At 45.7% G+C, this 24,424-nt stretch overlaps 1 protein-coding gene and 1 long non-coding RNA gene across 3 annotated transcripts in view; one reads left to right on the top strand and one right to left on the bottom strand.

Annotated features, from left to right (window-relative positions):
* Window positions 1-4,529: 4,529 nt before the first annotated feature.
* On the bottom strand, window positions 4,530-8,756 carry LOC133209807 (uncharacterized). 2 transcript variants are annotated; one of them, XR_009724770.1, is made up of 4 exons: window positions 8,549-8,756; window positions 7,447-8,471; window positions 5,946-6,167; window positions 4,530-5,273 (listed from the first exon to the last, which is right to left on the bottom strand). It is a non-coding gene; the product is annotated as an uncharacterized LOC133209807 (long non-coding RNA). The 2 variants fall into 2 exon arrangements; XR_009724771.1 differs by lacking the exon at window positions 4,530-5,273 and having other exon boundaries at window positions 5,887-6,167.
* A 909-nt stretch (window positions 8,757-9,665) lies between these two features.
* The window catches only part of ACVR2B (activin A receptor type 2B), a 96,363-nt gene continuing 81,604 nt past the window's right edge, over window positions 9,666-24,424 (top strand). Inside the window, exon 1 of the mRNA XM_061348257.1 lies at window positions 9,666-10,154. Within this exon, the coding sequence (XP_061204241.1) occupies window positions 10,103-10,154 (52 nt within the window). The 5' untranslated portion in view covers window positions 9,666-10,102. The remainder of the gene's footprint in view (window positions 10,155-24,424) is intronic.

Raw genomic sequence — 24,424 nt, 5'->3', positions numbered from 1 at the left:
TGCATTCTGTTTTCTGAGAACTCAAAAATTGCTCCTGCTCCCTTTATAACAGACCATCGTTGGTGGGTTCTAATGAAATTTTCTTTGTGCCTCTCTAACACTAAATGTAACTGAGATTTCCCTGCATTATTTTACATGGAAAAGTCCATGTGCAGCACTTTTTGTCAAAGAAAGACTGGACTTCTAATGCTCTAGAGTAACCACCTTCTACGGTTACAGCAAATTTATTTCTTAGCTTGTTCTGGCACCCCTACAATCCTAGGAGCTAGATATGCACGTGATTGCCCTTGCAATCCACTAGATTGCAAACAGGGGATTGCTATTGTAGCAGGTCTTCCCAAATGCTGAAGTGCTGAATTGCAATGATTTTAGTGGCAACTGGAGGAATTAGTTTGATAAAGACTTCTAAGAGGCTCCCAGTACAATCAACAATACCTCAACCATCCTTGCAAGATCTTTGTCCAACACCTTCCTGCACTGACAATTCCACAACAGCCTGTGGGAATACCCCTGTGCTTAACTATCCGTAGCATTGGAAAGTTTTTCCTGATCTTTTACCTACATCTTTTCTGATGGAGCTAAAGGCCATTACTTGCCCTACTTGCAGAAGGTACAAGGACACACCATGCTATTCCTCTTTGCTTCAGCCTTGTATGTATTAGGCAACTTGCTTTGTCTCAGCTTGGTCCCCTCTTCAGACCACACACTTCTCTCTTTCTCAGCCTTTCCTCAAAGGCAGGTTTTCTACAACTCAAATCATTCTTTTTGCACCTCTTTGGGCTTTTTCCCTGCTGACCCATATCTTTCCTGAAGTGTGGAAATTGTTCTTGAGCCAAGACGCCACCATTGCCAAGTTTAATGGAAAGATTGTCCCGTGCCTTCTGCAGCATGCCCCTCTGAACAGGCATCCCAGGAGGACTGCTGGATTTTTGCAGGACTGCATTTCTGCTGTACTCCCAAGCATCACAGCCCCGGATCTTTTTTTCCCCATGGCAGCAGCCTGGCCGGTTGCTTCTCATCTTGTATTTGAGAAATTGATTTTAACTCCCCTGCCAGGGAGTGAAACATTTTAATTACTTCTGTGTATAAAGCCTGCTGCTCCCATTCTGATCAGGACTTATCTCTTAAGTAAAGCAAAGCCTATCGGAGACCCTGCAGAAGATTGAGCTGAAACCCAGGCCACAAGAATACTCCCAACCAGTACTTCTGCCACAAGGGTCCTGCACCCTTTTCATCCTTGTCCTATGCCACCCTTGTTTTAAAAAAAATTTTCTCCCTCCATTATTACTGAATTATTTTCAAACCTGGTGTAGCCACTTGCAATCATTTAAACTATTGCAGCTGAATAATTAAGGGTCTGTGTACCACCCCACAGCGTCCACAGGCCACAAAAAATGGGACTAAAAATGAGACTGGTTGCTTGATGGATTATTGATAATTTTCCTCCTGCCTGTTCTTGCTTTTGAGCCCGAAGGAGTGTCATTTGGTGGCAAAAATAAAAGGACAAGATCAGTGGCTTTTGAGAGCAAGAGAGTGTTGAAAGGCTAAGGGGCCAGGAAATGCAGCGCAGTCTTCCTGCCAAAGGACCTAATCCCAATTTAGGGGTCACCAAGATACCTATAAATAGATAAAAACTTGAGGCTGACTACAAAAATATCTCTGTCTCGTTCTGCCCATGCCAGGAACCCACAATACCCTGGCATCACAGCCTGTAGGGCTGGCTGCCCTCACTTGTGAACACATTTATCACTGATAATATGCCAAAATGTCCAACAGTTGAATGCTGGGGAGAGCTGGGAAGCACAAGTGTGACTGAGCGCAGCAAGATTTTACCTGCATCTGTATTGGCAATATGTCACTCCTGCCTCTCTACAAAATTGATGAACCAGTGGCTGGGTTCTTAACAGAATAGTTTCTATATTTTGTACTTTTTAGGACATGTGGTATGTCCTATGCTATAAAGCTAAGGAAACAGTCTCAGAAAGGGTATTAGGGCAGCTGGGCAGTAAGCAGTTGATAGGAAGGTAAAAAGGTAATACCAAGGTGGAAGCCCACAAAAGCCAGAAATTGCTTGGATGAGTCTGTCAGGGAGCCCCTGATGATCCCAAAGACCTGCGGTGCAACTGGAGGGCTGAACCTAGAGACGTCCCTCAGAACTGAGGAGCGCATGCCAGAGATGGCAGCATGGGAAATCTAGGACTTCAGCAACTGAATTTAGCCCCTGAGATATGGCTAAGCAACCCAAGGGATGGAGCGAGAGTCATGCTGTGCTGCCAGAAATATGAGGGACAAATAAATTCACCTGTTTTGGGTTTGGCAGGCTGAAAAGAGACAATCTTCTATGGGGAAAAAGCTGGAGCAGAGAGAAAAGGAGCAATCCCTCCCCAACATGCTCACCAAGGACCAAACCGCAGCAGGTCAGGCTGAGGTTACACAAGAGGGAAGATATTCTGCAGGCAAAGCTCATGATACCCTAAGAGTATGGAACACTGTGCAGTACCCAGCACTGCAGGAAGAGCTAGGTTGAACGGTGCTGCCGAAGTGAGGATAGGCTGGATGGCACCTGTATAGCCCCACTTGCACACTGCCAGCTGCCACAGTGTGGGAAGAGTTTCATCCAGGCTGTTTACACCAGCATTTCCCCTGATGAGCAGCAAGGACAGATACTTTAAGATGTAAAAACAAACTCCGGTTCCAATAAAGACAAAAGGAAAACTACCTTGCTAGTGATGTCCAGTTCATTCCTCAGTACCATGTAACACAATAACGTTGCACTTTAAAGCTTAGTGCATCTGCCTTGCTCTATTTATACTGTAGTGTTGAGTGTTTACCACCTCCTGCTACTGGCAGTAGAGTATTTGCCACAAAAGCTTAATTATTTGCCTTCTCTGAGAGGGTACTTTTTGTGATTAAAGCCTTCCTGAAAGCAATGCAGGAAGCACTTGGCCTCACTGGGCATGCTTACACCCTAACCACTGAAATATGGGACAAAGGCCAATAATCTGGGTTAAACTCTAAAAATACACCAAACACTCCAGGACATATTTTGTTAGCCCTTCCATACATGTCTTGAGTGTGTCGGGAGGCACGAGGCCACAGGTAAGAGTAGTGGAAGTAAAGCCTGCAGTGTGTTCTGGCTGGCTGCAGGAGGGACACAGATGCTTTTCTTAGGCAAAGCCATTTCAAAGAGGGGCACAGCACCTCCATATGAACCCTCCCATTGTTAAAGCTTAATTGCAACCCGTTTAAAAACCCCAAGTCTAGGTTTTTAAACAGAATACTGGAATTTGAAAGATGTTCTGCCCAGGGAACACCTGGGGAGGGACGTGAAGGAGCTGGAGAGATGACACGCCTCTGCTCTAGGCTGCTGTAGCCACCATATGCACTTTAAAACACCTGCATTGCATTTTCAGGTAAAACATCAACAGCTGAAGACAGTGTGGGTAAATACCTATTGGACTGTTTTATAGATGATGGTAACTTAAATGGATGGGGCTAGGGAACAGTTTAAGGGCAGTAACTGAACACGCTGTTCTCACTCTTGCAGATTCAAGGGTTCTGTTGTATTCCCAGGCTCTTTTTTAGGTGCGGCAAAACCCCACGGGATATGCTGGCAGCCACCCAAAAGAGTGCAGCACTTAAGGCTGCCCTAGCCTGGTCCAAACACACTCCAGCACAGAGATTTAACACCTTGCCCTTCCCCTGCCACCCCCAGCTGGTATCAGCAATGTCGGCTGTTGTGCACAGAAAAGTGGAACAACCAGGGCTACTCAACAGCTCCTGAGCCCCAAGGTTGCAGCACTGTGCACTGGCTAGCCTTACACCAAGGATGGGAAGAGTTTCTCTTGCCCTTCTGCTTGTCCATCTCATGTAGAGGCTCTGTAGGTAACTTCTATGCAAGCAAAATGATCAGATGATGGGACCCATATTTATCTACCTTCAGCTTTTGAAGGAAGGAGGGCAGAGCTGCTTTATGGGCACAGAGCAAAACATTAATAGGTTGCCATTACTGGATGCTGTCACAGTCACTAGCATTGGCACCAAGAAGTGATTCCGGTGTTACTACCCCCAATTCTGGAGCACATTTTCCTGACAGGCACCCAGGCAGTCTTAACATTTCAAGCAGAAGGGATTTTGCTGCTGTGGCTCTTGGTAATCTGTTTGAATGGTTGGTAAAAACATCTCCCACTGTATTTAAGATGCGTTGACTTCAACTCCCTGCAACACACACTCTTAGAAATTAGAGAGGTATTTGTTTCTTTTAATAAGCTAAACATCACCAATGCTGTGTTTGCATTTTACAGGGAAACTGAGGCAGAGATCTTGAAAGCAGGACATTAGAATGAATGTCTAAAGTTTGGTACCGCAGTCCACTTACATAAATATCATGCTTTTTGTGACTCCTGTCCACTGGCTCCTGAAACAGCCAAAGCTTTTGTACCCGAGGTTCAGAGAAGGCTCTTTGTGAGCTGCAAGAGCAGCACAGCCTTATGTTTCAGGGGAATTTGAATACTGGCTTCTTATAGTGCTGAAGAGCACAAGACAAAGCCAGAGGTCACAGTAACCTTAGGTACAGTGAATCTCAATGAAGAAAATACCTGAAATGAACCTCGAACATCAGGCAGACCTTTGACGCTATGTCCTGGGTTAAAAAAAGATAGAAAATGCAGTCCTTTACCAATTAAGCATACACCGTCATTGCAGAATTAGTCATATGATGTCCGTAATCCTCCTTGTCTGAGCAGAGGAGTCTCCAGCTCAAGTGTGGGCGTGCTTTGATACCCGTCGAGCTGGCGGGACTTGCAGGTATGCATTAGAGCTTGGATTCTTCTTTACAGGGGCAGCAACATGCTAATAGTACAGCTACCATCCAGTGCCAACCGCCCTCCAGAGGCTTCTCACAATTAAGTTTCCCTGCCCAATAGGCCAGACTTATTCTCCTGGATTTAAGGGGAAATGATGATACGGCCACTCTGCTGGTTACAGTGGTAAAAATAATGAGCTATGTCCCAAAAGCCCTAACAAAATGAGTAAAGCAGCGCTAAAGATTGAACCTGAAGAAAGCTTTGGTACGCGGCTCTGACACTGTCTGACATGTGCCAGTTGCTGGTATTTACACTTTGATCAAAATACAACTAAGAACCAAAGGAAGAATTCACATTCTGGAGGATGGCAGAACTGCCGGTTTATGGGCATCTTGGTAGCAGATCCCTTTGCTTGGTATATTCCCCTTTAATCTGTCAACATCGGATGCCTTGCTCTTTAGTCTAGAGCTAAGAAAAGCGATCAAAAAATATAGTTTGGGGCCCATTCTGTCTGTCGTATCATTCGCTATTTTTACCGGCTGCACTGAAGCCAGACCGCAAAGGGCAAATTTGTTAACGTGGGTGGGCTTTCTTAGTGCAAAAACCAAGGGCTCATGCAGACAGTAGCAAAGACCATCTGCATCCACGTCTGTAAATTCAGGCTCTAATTTAAAGCTGCTTCAAATATAGACATCCCAGCAAAGTTAATTGTAGCTGCATTATGGAGAGGTGACAGCAGTGAGTCCTTAGAAAGCTGGGGAAGGTCTGTTAAATCTGCCTCAGGTCTGTTCCTGTTAAGAGTAAGGCAAAACCATCAGAAGCAGAGTCAGGCTAATGCTGAGTATAAATCCTAGTGGGAAATCCTGCAGGTGAGGTGCTGACCACAGCAATGGAAATAAGGATAAAGTTCTCTAGCAAAACTGCGTTTCCTCCACATGTTGAGAACTGTGCAACGTGGTCTGTGCTTTTAAAAGCTTCCTAATTCTGCTCACAACTGGGAACTTAGCTTACTGTTATATTAGGAAACTCCTTCATAGTGTGGGTTGCTTATTACTGAGAAGCACTTAATTACAATAAAACGTGTAGTTAAAGTGACAATTTATTTACTTAAGGTTATGAATATAAATAGTTTTCTCTTACCCATGCATTTTGAAATGGGAATGTAGAAGCTGGGATCCCAGGAGGTTCTTTAGGCTGGGTGATTTCCTAGAAGCAGCTTTAGGAACTGATATGGAAACTGCAGCCTGTGAACCAGTTTGTCGTCTCGGGGCCACAAGCACATGTCTCACCCGTTGCAGTTATTGCAATTTTGGTTAAGACAACTGGAAATGGGTCCCTTTGGTTGCACCAAAGCTCTGTAACCTGCAACAAACCAACGCCAAGCAGAAAAATAAATTCCTGTTACTGAACACTTGAAGAGATAAAGGAAGTGCTGGGTCCCCTTCCCTGAGCATCTTCCATGTTTTATAACACCTCTGCCAGTATAAATTTTCATTCACTGAAAAAATTACATTTCACGAGAGCTACAATAGGATTTTAAGATAAATGACATGCGAGCATTGCAGTTTTGTACAGGCTTAAGTGATCCAAGTATCTTTATCATGTGTCGGGTATCAAAAGACATGAATTTGACTTGTTACAACAGTCACATGAGAAAGATGGAGTGTCATATGAGGCTGCAAAGCACAAAGCCATCTTAGCTAAAATTTATTTTAGCATGTGAGGGTTTTTAACTGGTAAGTATAATTATTCAAAAATGGTCCCAGCTGTGCAGCTCTAATGGTAACTGGGAACAGAAAAAAGCTCTTGAAAACACCGGTTGTGAGGGCACTTCTTGCAAGCACTGCCTGCTCTTAACACTTGCTACCTTCATTCATCGCTATTCCGAAATTCTTGGAAGCTGACGAAGTTTTTAAGTGTCATCTTGCTAAGGCTGTAACATTATCTCTGGTGACAATACTCACTCCTGGGCTTTTTATGTTGCAAGGAGAGAAAACATTTTAGCTTTTCATTAGGGTAAACATCTCCCTGTGAAACAATGTACACAACACAGGCTGCAATTTAATAAATGAGAAATCAGGGTATCATTTATCCCTGGGCAAAAACTGCCCTGGGTACAGCCCTCTTGTCAGTTTGCTCTTCACAGCATCGCCGTGAAGCAGCACACTGTCCAAGAGCAAAGGGCCATATCTCATTGGGTGGCTTCAAGACAACATCCCAAGCACTCTGGACCCATTTCCTCAAAAGCAATGACAGGCACGTGATAAACGTGCTCCCAAGTCTCTGCCTATAAAGCACAAATTCAGGTACTGTGGAACAGGGCTTTTCATAGCAGAGAGATTAAAAATAGGAGCAGCGCTGGCCAGGGAGCATTTAGGTTTGGGCAGGGACACAGCGCAACCGATCACTGTGTTAGCCAAGCTGCCTGCTCCCCAGAGCTAATATTTTCTCGGTATGAACTAAATGTCTCATTTTAGCTAACTGTGGGGATGCCGGTACAGTGAAACACTGGATCTTTTTATTGCCCCACACATTTCTCCATACTTCAGCCATGTGGTAGCTTATTCATTGAATGAAATATACAGCAATGACCCATTATTTGCTTTTGAATGAAATAAGCAACCATATAGGAAATACTGACCCATTACTTGTGTCTTCTCTTGAGGATCCCAATGCATTCCAAGCAGCTGTACCCCATGGCAAAGACATTCCTTCTCATTTAACCATTTTCCATTCCCTTTTGCTTTCTGTGTGTCCTTGTCAGTGATTTGTCTCACAAGTGTTTGGTGACAAAATCAGTTCTTGCTGTCTCCAGATTAAAAAACCTAACGACCCTGCTTGTGGGTGCTTGTTTATGCATAAATAGGGGTCATCCCTGACCAATCCCTCTGACAGATAGGCCTCCTTATTTTCCATCCTTGGTTTGACTAACTGGGTAACGTTGCCCACATTGCTTCTTCCGTGCTACAGACCTGCCCAGCACTAGCTCTCTGTGAGCTTGTTTTTGCTGCTTTTTACTCCAAAAATTATTTTCTTGAGCATTTTTTGCAGCTTTACCAATTGCAGTGCCCAGTGGTGCATGCTTTAGCTGTAACTTTTCCCCCAAGAGTATCGTGTTTGAAGTCACAACCGCTATACTCCTGCCAATGTAATTCCTCTTTACTTACACTGAACATATGAATGAGGTATGATACCATGAATGATACTATTAATCAGTTTATTGCAACTGCACCTAGGAATCTCATTCACAGTTAAGAGGTTGTTATGCAAGTGCTGTATGTATATAAAGAAAGACTCCAGCTTCCAAGACGCTACAAGCCCTTACAAAAGATTCCTGAAGTTTCCTGCAAACTCATTACTGCAAAAATAAATCTACTTATTTCTTCTTGAAACAAAACACTTCTCAAACTTTGAAAAGGAATTATTCAGTTTTACTCTTCTCTCCCTCCAGAGGAAAAAGTAAATGCTTTTGGAAACATTTTCAACCTTACTCCCCATAGCACAAACTGGAGGGAGGTGACCTGAGATTTACCACTGTGTGCGGGAGCTGCACGTCTGTGCTGCAGCCTTTTCCCCAGTGAGTCAGTGGACCTTGCAGGCTCCAAGCCTTGGGAATGACCCAAGTCCAGCATCTTTCGTTCCTCTTCCTTCCCCTTGTGGTGCTCCCTAATACCATATTATTTAGTTATCATTAAAACAGGTTGTGTACAGAGTTCAATTCCTAATAAGAAAAACTTATTAACCCTGAAACAGTCTGGGAATTGATTCTGCTGAGGTGGCCCTTCCGCCCTGGCACTCCTGGACACTGTCCCTGAGCCATCGCTACTGCAAGATCTGGGGGTCAAGGGAGTTTTTTGCGTGCGGGGGGCTCCGGGGTAGAGAAAACACATTCTCACCAACCTGGAAGAGAAGGATTATTATTCCATAAGGACAGGGTATATTCCCACCCCCGAGGGGGTCCTCCTGTCCTCCTCTCTCCTCCAGGCACGAGGAGAGGAAGCCTCACCCTTCAACCCCATCCTCCTCATTTCCCCCCCCAACCCCCCGGTCCTCCCCGCTGGGGGCGGTGCTCTGCGGGGCGCGGCCGTGACGGGCAGCGCCGCTCCCCACTCAGCGGCCGCGGAGCCCCCGCGCTGCTCCGCCCTGCTCCAGCCTCTTTGTATCAAACATCCGGGTTTCCCCGCTGGCTCCGCTTTGGCTTCTTCTTTTTTTTAGGAGCCATTTTGGAACCGGTTCAGCTTTTTTTTTTTTTTTTTTTTTTAATTATTAAAAACCCCTCCAACAACAACAACAACAACAACAAACCACAACAAACCTCCCCTTTCCCCACAGCTGCTGCTTCTTTTCCCTCCTTTCCTTTTATTCCCCCCCCCCCGGTACATGGCAACTCCCGGCCCAGCCCGCGCCCGCCACCCCCTCGCTTCGCGCCCCGCGCAGCCCGCGATGCCGCGGCCCGCCGCCACCGGCTCCCCCCTCTCCATCATCACCACTACCACGCTGCCGGCGCTGCGCGGCTCCTCCGCGAGCTCTTGCCTGCCGCTCCGCGCCCGCGCTGGACGCGGGGCCGGTCACCTCTCAAAGTCCCGACGCTGCCGCTTGCTGTCCCGCTTGCTGCCGGCGCCGGGAGCGCGTCTGCGTTGCGCGGGGAAGCGGAGCGGGTGCGTGTGCGTGTGCGCATGTTGCGCGCACGCGGAGATTCCGCGCGCCTTTGCACGGGTCTGCGCGTGCACCACCACGGGGACAGGCGGGGGGTGGGGGGGGTGTGTGTGCGCTCGCGCGCGCGTGTGCGCGCTCTCCCGTAGTGCTGGGGGAGCCGGAGGGGCTGGGTTGGGAGGAGGAGGAGGAAGAGGAGGAGGAGGAGAAGAAGAAGGGGGTGAGGGGAGGGGGGAGTCAGTGTGTGGTGCACGCCGAGCTCCCAGCACAAAAGCCCAGGGAAAGAAACTCTTGGAAAGCTCGGAGCGAACGCCGGGGCCAGGCAGGAGCAGGTCGAACCGTCCGGGGCTGTTCCTCTCCACTGGATACATTTTGCAACTGCGAAGGAATTAAAGCCGATTTTTTTTTTTCTCTCTCTCCCTCCCCCCACGTCCCTCCCCCCTCCCCCAGGGTTTTTGCCCTTTTTTTTTTTCTATTGCTTTTTTTTTTTTTTTTTTATTTTTTTTAAGCGCGAGAGAGCGCGGGCAGAGCCTCGCGTCTCCCCCCTTCTTTCACTCTCTCGATCTTCGTATTTTTATTTTTGCTTCCCTTGGGGATAGAGCGGCACACGAGGAGGAGGAAAAAAAAAAAAAAAGTAAAGGAATATGATTGCTTCGTGGCTGACTTTCGCCTTGCTTTGTGGAACTTTCTGTGCAGGTAAGTGCATTTCGGTGTGTTTACCTCCCGCTCGGGCTTACGGTCGCCTCTCCAAATGCAGAATTGAATGGGCCGTGCAATTATTTGCAGCCACCCTCCGAAACAGAGTAGAGCAACCAGCGAGCCTGCGAGCTGGGGAATGGCCCCACTGCTGCCGTCTGCTTCATTTGCTTTATTATTATTGGGGGGTTTGTTTGGTTTTCTTTCTTTTTGCTTTCCACCACCTCACTCCCCCCCCTCCGTATTCTCCCTGCTCGCAGGACGAGCCTTCCCGTGCTGCTGCTTTTTGTTCCCTTCAGGCAGCCTGTGGGAATTAATGGCAATGTAAACACGGCGCGATATCGAGGAAACTTTACAAAAACGGGCATTTACTTCTGAGCGGGTGCTGCCGGAGTGGGGCAGGGGGGGAGCCGAAGAGGTTGCGGGGGTCGTGCGTGTGTGTGTGTGCGTGTGCGTGTGTGGAGAAGTTGGGAGCAGCGGGAAGAGACCTGGGGGTTGCTCCGAAATGGTGCGGGGCCGCTCAGGTAGTAGCCATGTGTGCGCCCGCTCCTGCCGGGCTACGGGTGTGTAACCCAAGGGCGGTGGAGAGGAGTCTCCCCCTGGTCCTCAGAGGACACCCCCCCCCTTCCTCCCTCACAGCCCCCCGGGCTACCGCGGTTCCGCTGGGGTTTGCCTGTTAGCGCGAAACGAGCCGTTTGGGGCTGGCTGGCGCTGGGGGGAGCTGGGAGAAAGTTGGGATAAAGGGGGTGTGCGCGGTGGGAAGGGGGTGCTTGGGGGAGCATCCGCCGGGAGGGGGCTTTTGCAGCGGGGTTGTGTTTATTTAGTGTGTTTTGCATCCCATTTATTTTGTGGAACTGGACTGGCTCCCAAACTTAGGCTCCAATCCGCGGGGTGCGCGTTTTGCCGGGGGGCGCGGGGTGGAAGTTAGCCGGAAGCCCGGGCACTGCCGGGGGAGCTGTGGGAGCCCCAGGCAGCGCTCCGGGGGGGTTCTCCATGGGGTGCCCCATCCCGCAGCCCTCGCGTGGGTAGGGGGGGGTGGGCGGGAGAGGTCAGAACCCCTGTTTCCCTCTCCAGCACTGAAAACGCGGGCACGCTTGAAATACCCCACGCTCCCCACTTTCCCTCCTTGTTTTAATTTTTGTAATTATGATTATTTCCCCTTCTGTTCCTTTTTATTGTTGATGCACATTCCCCAGCACAAACCGCGGCGGCAGCAATTTTGCCCCCCCCCCGGCCCCCCTCCCCACCCTTGCTGGTCACCACCACCCCTCGACACCCGCCCTCCGGGGTTGAGCCCCCTGCCCCGGCTCTCGGCAGTGACTTGTATCGGTGCCTCCATTTCCCATCCCGGGGCGAGGGGGTGGTGGTTGGATGTGTGGGGTGGGGGGGGCTGTTTGTGGCCAGGGAGGTGTGCTGCTTGTGGCCAAGGGTTTCCCGGGGGCAGGGTGTGGGAGGCGGCGATGCTGCAGCCGTGCCCTTTCCCTGCTCCGCGATGGGCAGCCGGGGAGTTCCCGGCGGCTTTGCCATCGCGGCTTCATTGTATTGCAAAGTGGGTGGGAGTGGGAGGGGTTCCCCGCGTGTCCGTGTCCCCCGGCCCGGGGAAGGGGCTGCCCGGGGGGGCGGCGGCGGGGCCGGCCCCGGGGCGCTCCTGCAGCCGGGCTTCCTTTGTTCCGAGTGCCCATTAAATATGCACTGCCACCGCCTGCCTTTGGCATTATAAACACTGCCATCGCTTAATTATTTTTTAAGTCACACCGAAAGTGTGAGGCGGGGAGGGGAAGGCAATGAAAAGGGAGCGGGCAATAAAAATAAATTAAAAAAAAATTAATTTGATGGCGAGCAAAGCCAGCTTGGGCTTTTTTATCTGATCGCTGGGACACTTGTACGCAGCTTTGTTTCCATGTGTTAGGAAGGGGGTTGTGCGGTCTTGTATTTACATAGCAGTGCTGAGGGAGAGCAGGTATTTTGGAAGAAGCAGGCGGGGGGTGTGTGTGTGTGTGTGTGTGTGTGCGCCATCAGTATTCGTGGTGCTCGCCGTTGCTATCATCACAACAGCTCTCTTGGCTGGAAAATTCTATTATGTGCATAAAGGAGATTTATGGTCAATGTATTTTCTTTCCATATATCTTGGAATCCTTTTATCTCGGGTGATTCAATAAAAGAGATGGCTTCCGGGTTGGGCTTTTTTGTTTTGTTTTGTTATTTTGTTTTTGTTTTGGGTGTGGGGTTGGGTTTTTGTTTGGTTTGGTTTTGTTTTTTTTAACCCGATCCTATGGCTGTGTGCATATAGTGGCAGAAATGGAAGTTGGAGGAGAAAAAACGATTACGTTAAAAAAATTAACCCTGAAAGCTTCTTAAATGTATCATGTTACGAAAAGGATAATGTGATAGGGCATCACTACACTGACTTTTTCTCCTCCCCCTGAAAACAGAATAAAGAAACCCTAGAAAATGAATATAATTCTGTTTATTTGGAAAAGTCCCCTGGAATCATTAAATCAGTGCATTAGCAATTCTGTAAATCCCTCCCTCTCTTTTAAAGCTTTTATTTATGAGTATTTATCAACGTGATCTTCATTGTCCAGTTTTTCATAAAGCTGTTCAGTCAGGGGAAGAAAAACAAACAACCTCAGATACCCACAGTTGCAATGTGTTGCTGGGATTCGTAGCACCCGGCTTTGCTTGGAGTATGGCTTTTGTGTGTGTGTACATGTTAGGACTCTGAGAAAGTGGTGGGCTTTTCGAAAATCGCTTGACCTCCATTGTTGATGCTTCTCTCATCGCTACCTTGGCTGGCTGTAACAAAGCAAGCACGGGCTGCTGTTCTTTGCAGAAAAAAAAACAAACCAAAAAGAAAGAAAGAAATCTGTTATGCTTAATTTTTGGAATACTGAGGATTCATTGAGGAAAACATTATGTTCATTTTTAGCCCTTTGTTTGCAAATTTTTCTGCAGCCCAAATGTTCGGAAATCATGTTTTAATCTATGAGCCTTAGAAAATACAGAAGGTGTAAAAGGATTTGTCTTGCAGAATGCATTGCTAACATGTTTTCCCCAGCTATTGCATTACTTTTATTTTGGTGCAAGTAGTAATGCCATGCAGCAATGAACTGTGCTGCAAATGGATCTGGTCTCCTCTTTCACTGTCTTGTATTTATCCTCTTGTGCTTGAGAAGGGGAATAAAACTGGCTTCATTAGCTTGCTAATTAAACACAATGAAGTGCATGGCCCAAGGTTAATGGCAATGGCCTTTAAAAACACAGAACTCTTGAACAGGTGTTTGAGAGATGTATTTTTTTTAATCTGTCATCAAATCTAGATAATTATACCACCGAGATAACCATTGTCACAGTTCTGTGGAGAAGAAAATGCTATGTTAGAGATGCAAGTGCACAGTGTATTATTTTTAGTGGCTTTATTTATAAACACCTCTCCAGGTCCTGCCCAGCCTGTGGTTTAACTTCCCTTTCCCCCCTCCCTCCTTTCACCATTTCAAAGCATCTTCTGCATGTTCCCTTTGGTATAGGCTTTTGTGGATGACGCAGGGTTAAAAATTCGGTATCCCTGGACAGGAGTGAGAATCTCTGCCAGCCTGGGTAGTTAGCTGAGGTATTTACACACTGAAATTTCTGCCATTTCTTGTGGTTTTGAGCAGCCCATCCAGGCTCTAACGCTCCTGCTTGTTTGATGAGATAGTAAGAAACAGGCAATTAAAGTGGAGGTCTCTTACTCCCTGCATTTGAGCTGTCACCAGCCTCCTGTCCACTCTGGTCTCCATCAGCTAAAGCACGCTTGTCAGTTTTTTTTTGTGCTTTACATGACACAACAGTTGTAGACCTCCCCTGCTGCCACTGAATAGATGGTAGAGAAGAAAGAAACAGGCCAGCCTCACTTCTTTCTTGCTTTCCTTCCTTCCTTTTCCTTTTTTTTTTTTTTTTTTTTTTAAATTTTGTCCTGTTCTCTCTCCCACTGTTTCTCTCCCCTTCCCCACCACACATGCACTCCTCACTTTGCGGCTCACCTAGAGGGGTTCCCTTACTTCACCAGTTCTGGGAAGCAGGGTTGGCACACAGGCTGAGAGGGAAGGGCAGCCTCTCATCTGGGCTGAGAGGGGCAGATTTTGGAGTGTTGGTAGTGGCATGATGAGACCAGCCCAGGAATCCCGCTGCTGTGATTTTCATAGTGCCTGTCCAAGGGTTGGGTTCCCCTGCAAAAGCATTGCAGTTGTGAAAGGAACCGAGAGATGTCTATCTTAATTTTAATCAAGAGTGAAGGAGGTCAACGGAAGAGATGGTTTGAGGCTGGGCATCCAGCAAAGGTGTAATTGTGTGCACTGTCCACATGGTGCTTGTTCCTAGAAAGCCAGGATACCTTAAAGGTAAAATAAGCAGGAGTCAAAGTTACTCCACTTTCGGGCTTTGTAGGGGAAGGTGTTTTGGCTGTCAAATATCAGGGCCTACTTTGAGAAGCATTTGTAAAATTTAATGTTAGTAGTAGTTGACCATGTGGAGCTGCACTAGGTTGGTCAGATGGGATTTTAGTAGCACTGCATCTTTCAAGACCCAGAATATAAAACATCTTTCTACCAAATGTACCCGGGGTGATTATTTCAAGCTTAACGCAGTAGCTGTAGTCTGAAAATTGTGGAAGCGACTTGATAACTTGCCTGCTTCTAGCTGTGCATGACTAAGGCAAGGTAATCTGCTGGATGCCCCTTTTCCAGGGAATACTGCACTCTGTACCAGGTGCACGGCCTCTCCTTATGGTGCTTCCCGTCCCTCACCTGGAAATCTCTGTATGCAGCCCTGTTGGCCAGGTGCTGAAGAAGCATTACTGTGATTAGGAAGGACAAAGACAGGGGAGAGAGCCTGGTTGAGTTCAGTGTTAACATAGACCCAAGTGAAAGCCCTAGTGGGGTCTTGCCTTCAGCTGCATTGACTGAAGAACTGCTTATGTGCAGAGAAAGTCTAGCAAAGGCAACTCTTACGAAGTCAGTTTAGTTTTGTTGGGTCAGTACCTGCTTCAGAGTTGGCTTTCTCTTGCTGTTGGGCTGAACGAGTGCTGTCAAAAAGGCATCAGTGTTATCCAGGCTTTTGGTCAGTTGTGGATAGTGTGGTGCCATGCCTTGGCACTACTGCGGCACCCCAGCTCCAGCGCTCTTGCTGTAACAGAACATTGTGGGAAGTTGGGAAATGGGAACTGCAGAGGGTGATCTCTGCTTTAAAGAGATGTTGTCTTTCTCTTTTATCCTTCCTTGGCCTTTGATTTTAAAACTAGCAGGGGGGTGTGATTTTCTTGCTTGGCCAATAGCAGTGCCTCGATCTGAATTATTCAGTGTAGCACTTGGCATTCTGCACCCTGTTCCCACTTAAGCTCTTTTTTCGCCTGTTCCTTCACGTGAGGATTTCCACATCAGTGAAATTGGATGTGTAAGAGAGGTGTTTGTGGCTGCAGCATTCACCAGTATAAGCTCTCCTCTCCCCTGCCTTTCCCCCCCATTAAACATTGAGGATCAACTAATGTCTAATCTCTTCTCTTCATTATTACTTCATTCTGAAATAATTTTGTATCCCTTTAGTCATTTGTTCCTTTAAGGTATATTAAAAATAATGTACCTAAATTCCCTCTCCGAAATCTTCCATGTAAGTTTTCTTGGAGCCACTGAAGTCAGAGGGACAGAGAAGTAAATTAAAGATGAAACACTCTGCCTGCATTCTGCAGACTCAGCACATTTTATCCTTAGATTTAAATAAAACCGTTGGTCTTTTTCACCAATTTCATGTTCCTTTTCACTGTCATCTTCCTCCTTTACTACAGTATAGCTTCAATTCAAACTAGAAGTTAAGAGCAGCAATTGTCAGTGTACACTGAAAATAATAATATGCTTCCCTCTAGCTCACAAGTGCCTCTTATTTTGCCAGTATTTGAGTCTTGTCTCCCTGATTATGTTATTGCATGTGGCATTGGTCCATCATGCTACTTAAGAAAAAAATGGTACTGATGTCTAGATGCCTTGAAAAATGCCGCTTCTCTTTCGGAAAGTGCTGCTTGTATCGAGAGAAGGTCCCTGCCCCAAAAACACGAAGCAGAGGGGCCAAGTATGAGAAAACGTTACTGTCTGCAAGTACTCCTTGCTGCATTGCCAAGTGGCTCACCCAAGGTCACACCAAATGTTTTGTACCTATACCAAAAATGTAAGCTGCATGAGGAAGTGTTTCTGTATCGGGTGAGATCAGGCTTTGACCTGGTAGTGTGCTCTGCCTACCTTATGTGATATATATTTATCTTCTTTTGGCGACTTTGGAGGTGGTTGGTGTGATTTGGCTCTTGGAGAAGATCCTTTTCTCTTAGGTTGGGTTGCCTGCAAGCAGGGACTGGCTCATGCACACAGGTTTGTAAACTTAAACAGAGAAGAAACATAATGGAAGGAGTGACCCTGTTGCTGGAGGAAGATGTGAATTGCCTGTTTCTCACTAATAATTCTGCAATTTCCAGCTTGCTGTGCCGTTTCATCACAGGTTTGGCTTTGTACTGGAGGAGAGTTCGGCAGGCAGGAGGTTGCTTGGAGGAAGGCATGGGGCTGGGTGTAGGCAGGGCTGCCTTGCAGGCACTGAGCAGGAGGCAGCCTAGACCTGAAGCTCACTGATGGGTTTGAGAAGCAGAGGTGTATTAAGGAGCTGAAATGAGCCTGTTAAAATGTTTGCACAGGAGTTCTTAGACATAAAACTTGTATCTGTGGATGTCTGCATCCTGCCCCTATAGTGCATAATTTATGGGATGTAATAAAAGTTTATCGGATATTCCCACCACTTCAATGGCAGGCATTTCACTGAGATCTTGGGAGTCAGTGGCAGGAGTGTTGCTCCCCATCCACTTGGGTCCACAGCTGGTGCTCTGACCACCGCAACGTCCTTTATTGCCCACCTGGAATGAAATTGGCTGAGAAAAATGGGACATTCTGGTATATTTATGAAACCAGAGGTATAATTTTGTTTTCTTTCTCTTGTCTTGGTCTCATGCTAATAGATCTGTGTGAGTCCATCCTCTTTATTTAAAGAGGATAAAGCGCATTCATGAAAAGATGCAGTGCTTTACAGTGTGAGCTACATAAATTTTAATCTAAATGGATACTCGTACAAATTAAGATGTGAATTTTGAACTCGACTCTTCCTGTCTAATATGTGCCATTATGTAATAGCAGAAGAAGAGCAGAGGGTGTGTGTTAATCCTCCAGTAAGGCTGGCAATGGAATGGAGAGATGAGTGTGCCTCTGGCACTTTCCAGACTGATCCAAAATCGCAAGCCTGTGCTAAATGAGCCCCAAACCCACAGCGACAAAGGTTGTGATTTTTAAGTCTATGGTAGCTGATGCTACTCTGTAGCGTCTTAGTACTGTGACTATATACCTTTTATTTAAAGCTTTTCCCACTGTAGGACTTGTTTTCTAACTAGTAGTAGAAGTTTAAATTTTCTGTGTGGTGCGTGTAGTGCTAGTGTACTGCTTCTTCCTAATTTATTGCTTCAAGGTGTAAGATTATAAGCCTTTGAGTGGATGAGAGGGATAAAGTTAGCTCCATTTGTGCCTGATCTATCAAATGGTCAATCTAGGTGGCTAACCCTTCTTTCCTCTGACATTATGTATTTAAAAGGCCTTGTGTAATGTGTGCAGCTTTTTTAATTTGGCTTTTAGGAATATTTTGCTTATACATAATTTACCTCTGCAGACAGTTTTGAATTCCTGGGGAGGGAGGAATGCAGCTCTGGGTCTGAAGTGAAGAAATGTATTCTGTCAAGCTCTTGTCTCCTTTTTGTGACTTTTAAAAAGGATTCCATAAAACAGAGGCATTTTGGGCTTTTAAACCTTTTTAATGCTCTTCCCATGTCTTACAGTCTCTGGCCTGCTTCTGCAGGCTGGTGGTTGTTGGTGCAGTTTGGCTGAACTGTCTGAAAACTCCCCTTTCCAGTTGCCTTGTTTGCCATTCATACTCCTTTTTCTGGGAAGGGGGGGGGGGTGTGTTAAATTTTGCACAGCTGATATTCAGGCTTTTCTCTGAGGCAGCAAGCTGAGCTGTACACTATTAAAGTTGTAAGGAGACTATAGTACTGGTCTTGGAGGAGCTTGTGAGCTTTGTAGATGCTCAAGTTTGAGTAGGCATTTGCTTTGCTTCAGACCTGTATGTTACTGTGCAGATTTGCCCAAGTCCCTCTGCTCAACAGAGGGCAGCTATGACTGACATGAGATGCTGCTGCTCAGCAAAGTGCAGATTTGTGGTTATCTTGGTAGTAGCCTTGTTTTGGCAAGTTCACTCTTGGGATGGCTGAGACGTGGCAATGCAACCTGTGGGTGCACAGCTCGCTTGCTTCTCCAGTTCTTTATTTTCCTTTCTCCAGGATGACAACCGAAACACAGAGGGTTTTGTATTGCCACTTTAGTTCCTGAGCGTAATTAATGGGTTAAGAATGCTAATTCCCCTATATATGTGCACGCTGAGAAATTCAGTTGTCCTTGGGTGTTCATGGTGGGAGTATCCAGTTACAGCTCTGTGGCTATTGGGTAGCTCTGAGGGGCACAAAAGTTTGAACTCAGAATTCCTTGCTTTCACGTGCACCCACGGCATACCAGGCACATTTATTTTTATAGGGAAGTCTCTGCTAAAGCACATTCTTAGGCCTGGGGCAAGGCATTTTCCCAGATACCTATTACAGTTGCACCGGATAACGCTCACCTGCTTGGCTTCTAAAAATTGAGTTTGGGGTAGTGATGATAGGCACTGTTGCTGACATACCAGTTCCCTGCTGTGAAATTCCTGTTTACTTAAGGAACCTGAGATGCACAGGGGATAAAGCTTAGCACAACAAGAAGGAGAAGAGGATGGTGTATTTAATGCTTGGCAGTGCCTTGCTGCGATGTTGGCCCTGCCTGCTGGCAGGCAAGGAGTTGTGAATGCCTGACTCCAGTGATTACAACAGAGCCGCAGCATCTCCGGCTGAAATACTGCACATGGACCCTCAGGTGGGGATGCTGTTAAGGGTGTGCCCTGCCGCAGAGCTGCCCCTTCCATGCTTTTTGGCTTCCTTTGAAGTATTTCAGAGACAAATCCTCTTTCAAGCAAGCAAGCAAAAAACAACAAAAACAAACAAACAACAAAAAAGCCCTCAACAAAACGAAGACCCCAAACAAAACAAAAAACCTCACAACAAACTAAAACTTATGGAGATGAACATTTTTACCTGACTGCTATTGTTCTACTACCTCGATGTTACAGTAGACCTTAGTCCCTTCCTCAGAGTCCTGGAACATCTTTTTTAAAGTGGAAGTGTGAAGCAGGGGTTTGTAGAAAGGGCGGGCTTGGCACACTTGGTTATAGCTAGAAATTCCCATGTGGATTTTAATCACCTTTTGGAGTCTTTGAAGCAACATGGTGGCCCTCCATTCTTGATTTCCAGGCTTCTTTATGCAGCCTATAAAGAAAAGCAAAGCCTGATGGAGCATTTCTGATGAGCACGCTTGCTGTTGCTGGGCAGCTCCCCTCGTGGGTGCAGCTTGGTGGCACAAAGCTCATTCTTCCTGAGTTTTGATGGTGATGGATGAAAAAAACCCCAAAACAAACCAAACCCCCCCAAACCACACCAAAGCAAAAAGGAAACACAAAAACCGTCAAACCCCACTGAACGTACGGTCCATGCAAGTGTGTATCCCTGCGGCTGTTGCCTGGCTGAAGCCCTGGCATGGTGCCTGTTTGTGTTGGCAGGGAGTCTGGCTCGATGCGTCCGTTCCTGGGGGTTATTTTAGCGTTTATATTGTACCTGAGATAACTGGGGAAGTCTTTTACAGATAATTTTTATAGCTATAGATAATTTTCTGTAGATAGCTGCTTCTCTCATCTAATGGGATGGAGTTAGTGCTGTTAAAAGCAAACATGAGAAACCTTTATTATTATTATTATTATTGGTAATAGAATTTCCTTTCCCATGTACTCCTGTACAGATTGGCTATTTATTATGTAAATAACAGCTAAAAGAAGCCCTTCCAAGGTAACTGTAAGCCCCAGAGGTAAATGAGATCACTCCTACTCTGTTAGATAAGTGAGATGTGAGTGTATCTGGCTGTGTAACTGTGTCTATAGGCTCCTTCTCAATGAATTGCTGATGAAAGAAGAAACCCCGAGTGAGGGATGTGCCACTCTTGCAGCCTGCACTCGAGAATTGCCCTGTTGATGTCCCTAACACTTTTGTGCCTGGATATGATTTTGAACCAGCTAATGTACAAAACGTTGAAGTGCAGTACGACAAGATAAAGTCTGCTAAAAATAGTTCTGAATATGAAAGCCAGGCAAAAACTCTGGGTTGGGGGGGGGGGGGAAGGGTCATTTTACAGGCATTGTTGATAGAGTTTCAGTGTCCTGAGAAGGGAAGATGAATGTCTTTCTGTTATAGTAACAGCTGCTCTCTGTCCATCGGGATCTAGTGTTTGCCGATCCAGCTCATAATAATTAAACAAAAGAGTTATTTCATAGCAGCCTCGGTGGAGGATTTATGTTGGAATTTTATCTTTCTCAAGTTAAACTTTTCTTCATCCATTAAAGAAAAATACAAAGTTAACCTCTCACGTGGACTGGGTCTCACCTCATGTCATATCTGACTAATTACTGTGGGGAGGAAAACAGACCTTAACTGGGCATTCAGAGTTATAGTTAAAAAACCTCAAACCTCCAAGTTTCACTAATGCACTTGTCCTTAAAAAGCTCATCAGGGTTTTTGTGTCCTGAAGCTGGGAGCAGTTGGGTGATTCTGCATGGCTGTTAATAGCTCTCTGCAGCGTACAGAACTGTTTTCTTCTTTCCTCTTATTATTTAGAGATCAGCCCCCCCCCCCCCCCTTCATTTTGAAATCTAATAGCTAGTGTGAACAGCTTCAAAGGAGTCCTTGATGCAAACTGCAGCAGCATTTTGGGGAATGGATCTACGTTATGGAAACGATGCACTTAACTCTGCAAAACCCCCTGCTATGGGTCAGTCTTAGAGGAGTCATGGAGGTCCAGAGCAAGGCAAAGCTTAGTTACTTGGTACCTTGTTGTGTGTTCAGCCACAACTTCTAAGACAATTCGGGGTTACGTCTGTGCTCCAGAATAAAATATCTGGTGCCCACCTGAGCTCGATGGTAATTTTCGACCCCTGTCCTGTCCCATGGGCTGGGAGAGGCACCAGCCAGAACTGTGTCACTCATTCCTCCTCTTTCCAAATCTCTTGCACCATTTTCTGTCATTTGTCTCTGTCCCTGCTGAGGTTTTCCAGAAGGCTGCACCTAGAAATAGCTGGTTTGTAACTTTTTTTCATTGCAGTAGCACAGCTTTTTTAAAATATGCTGAAGCTACCGCTCCTTGAAGATCACAGGATTGAATTTATCCAGTGCTGAAGCACCACGAGAGGCCACCTGAACCCTAGGGGTTCTGTTGCAATATCCTTTCCCAGGTTCTAGTTGGGATACATGCCTCTGTGTAGCTGCCTTTTGAACCCTCTCTGTTAAATACCATTTACCCTTCTCCAGAGGAGTAGAGGCCTAGTTGGATGGTAAGGGTAAAACCTGAGCAGCGCTATGTTTATATTAGTGATTTCCACTGGTGAAGTATGGGTCTGAGACTTTCCTCATTCATTTAAACCTCATGGTTAATAGGCAATAGTGGAAACGTACATGTACGTGATTATTGCAGTGACCTGATTTCACATGCATTTCTGATCTAACTTGGTTAAAAAAAAAAAAAAAAGAAAAAAGAATTATATATTAAATTGATTTTGGGAGCCCTGGGAAGGAGAAGGAAACCATTTATTTCAACCCCCAAATTCCTTTGAGCTGTAGAAACATTGTCAAAGTAATTGTAGCCTTTTCAATTTTTTCTGTGTAGATTTCTTTCTGTGTAGTCTCAGAAAAACTGTGCTCTGCTGATGGATGTCACTATTTTTTTTTTTTTACTTGTGACAAATATCTCCCAAGGTATTGTTTGAGTGATGTAAAATTGGTTCATGTGTAAAATTCTAGCTTTTCATGAATACTTTATCATGGATATGTGCATGCCAGCTTCTTCTGGATTAAGGTGTTATACCTTTAGTGGTTTGCTGCGGGATATCATCTTAATCATTTTTGCTGTAATTTAATCATCTTAATTAAAATTGCATTGAATTGTGGAAAGTAATTTGGGTCTAGAGAGCAGTGGGTTTTGTATTTGTATTTCTTTTTTTTTTTCTTGTTATAAGATGGTAATGGTCTTGGCAAGATTCTGCTAAAAATTGGCTCAGTGTACAAAAATTCGTGTTGCCAAGTTAGTACAGTATTTCTCCACCTAATTGTGGCCTTGAAGGGTATAATATAAAAGGTCATCTTTGTTAGTGAACTGCAGGCTTCTCCTGTGAGACAGAAATCCATGTCCTTATCAAGGATGAAATCTTGGCTCCTTGGTTACACAATTGAGCTTTGCTATAATTTGGTCATCATTAGCCTGTTTATTAAAGCAGTGGAGCACACTAATCAATCTTGGTGCTTTGCTTTCTTAAGCATACTTCTGAATGTGAATTTGTGTTACGGCTTCTCATTCTTTTCCTGCTCCACAAACCCTGTGAAAGGGAAGCGTCTTAAAGATGAGGTGGATTAAAAGTTGCTGGTTTCCCCTTTTTGGGGTGTTCTTTGGCCAGGAGGTTCCCGTTTGTGACAGTGGTTTTGAGAGCTGAGATATTTGACCTCCTCATCTTCTTGTGTTGAGAAGAATCAGGAGGAGAGCATTCTCAAAAGAGCAGCCACTTGTTTGGTTTGTGCTGTTAAACTTAAAAAACCCCAAACACATAAAATGCACACAACTTCCTGAAACCAAAATTTAATTTAAAAAGTGTTTCTCATTACTTTTCCTTTAAACTCAAACAAAAGGGCTTACTTTTTTGGGGATGGGAGAGAGAACAACCCCAAAACCACAACAAAACAACCCCAAATAGAGTTTTGTTTCTGTGGCACATGGTCGTGGGGCAGAATTGTGGGAGGTGAGAAAAGTGGGGTTTTTGTTCTTTCACCCCTTATTTGTGTTCTGGATTACATCTTATGATGCTGATGCTCCAAGAAGCGTATTTTTTGTGTCTCTGATTTGTGTATTGTAAAACATAGCTGGTGCTTAACCATGTAGTTTTTCAATTGCAATTTCTTTAACCATCATGTGTTTTTCTAGTTGGATAGATAAATGGATCTTCCCTACTTTCTGGGCACTTAGATCTGATTTTGTACGGCTGTAAGAATTAGCCTTGTGCTTTGCAGAGCTTCATTCTCAAAATTTTGGCAACTCTCAAATTTTGGTGCTTTCCATCACCTGTAGTTTATGTTAGAGTAGATGGTGTGCTGGAAGTGACTGCGTCCTTGAGATACTTGCCAGCGTTAGAAACTTGCAAAGGTAGGATCAACAGTATTGGATCATCGCTATAAAGGACTGTTTTCTGTAATATCCCTGCCAACCTCACTTTTGTATGTTTTGAATATGTTAATCTGAGAGCACCGCTCCAGTGGGATGAGGAAGTCCCATTATTTGCATGTAGAGACGAGGACCAGAGTAGAGAGACATGCTCTGTGAGAATGATGCTTGGACCCTTGGTGGTGTTTGGGCAGGATAAAGTCTGTGGTCCCTGATCCCCAAAGACAGGGATTGTGTATGTGAGCTTCTAGATCCCCTCAGCATTCCTATGGTGGGAGGTAGATATCTACAATTGTTATTATTTTAATAATACAGCAAATAGATGGCTTCACCTCAAGCATAGATGCTGTGACAAATGCGTAGCTTTGCAGTTGGTTGGTGCACATGCTGTGGCTCTGATCAGAGTAACATGTTATGCCTTTAAAAATAATTAAAAACTGGGAAAAAGACTGTTTGTGCTTGTGGATGAAGAAACCTCTGTTCAAGGACTTCTGGCATCCAGCAGCTTATCTCAGGAGTCCTGCTTTTCCCTGAATCTGCTTCCTGTGAGCTCCCAACCTCGTGCTACTGCAACCGTTAGTGGCTTGTTGGTGTGTGGGTGCATGCCAAAGTACTCAGTGGCATTTTAAATGGGTTGGGCACCGCTTTATTTGCAACCCCTTGGTTGGTACTTCTCCAGTTGCTCCCGGACAGATACATGTGCTCTTCAAGAGCTCTCCCCGGGGTTCACTGGTTTGTGCAAAAATTTCTCTTTGGGTGGTTATGAAAACCAGCATTTCTGCTGTGAAGGGGCAAGCTTTCCTGGACAGCAAGTTTTTAATGAAA

Source organism: Neopsephotus bourkii, unplaced genomic scaffold (assembly GCF_033783945.1).
Source record: "Neopsephotus bourkii isolate Nb327-2 ecotype Australia unplaced genomic scaffold, CSIRO-AGI_Nbou_v1 NB_53, whole genome shotgun sequence".
NCBI lineage: Eukaryota > Metazoa > Chordata > Aves > Psittaciformes > Psittacidae > Neopsephotus > Neopsephotus bourkii.
Note: the sequence above shows the minus strand (reverse complement) of the source record. Positions and strands in the feature narration are given on the sequence as shown.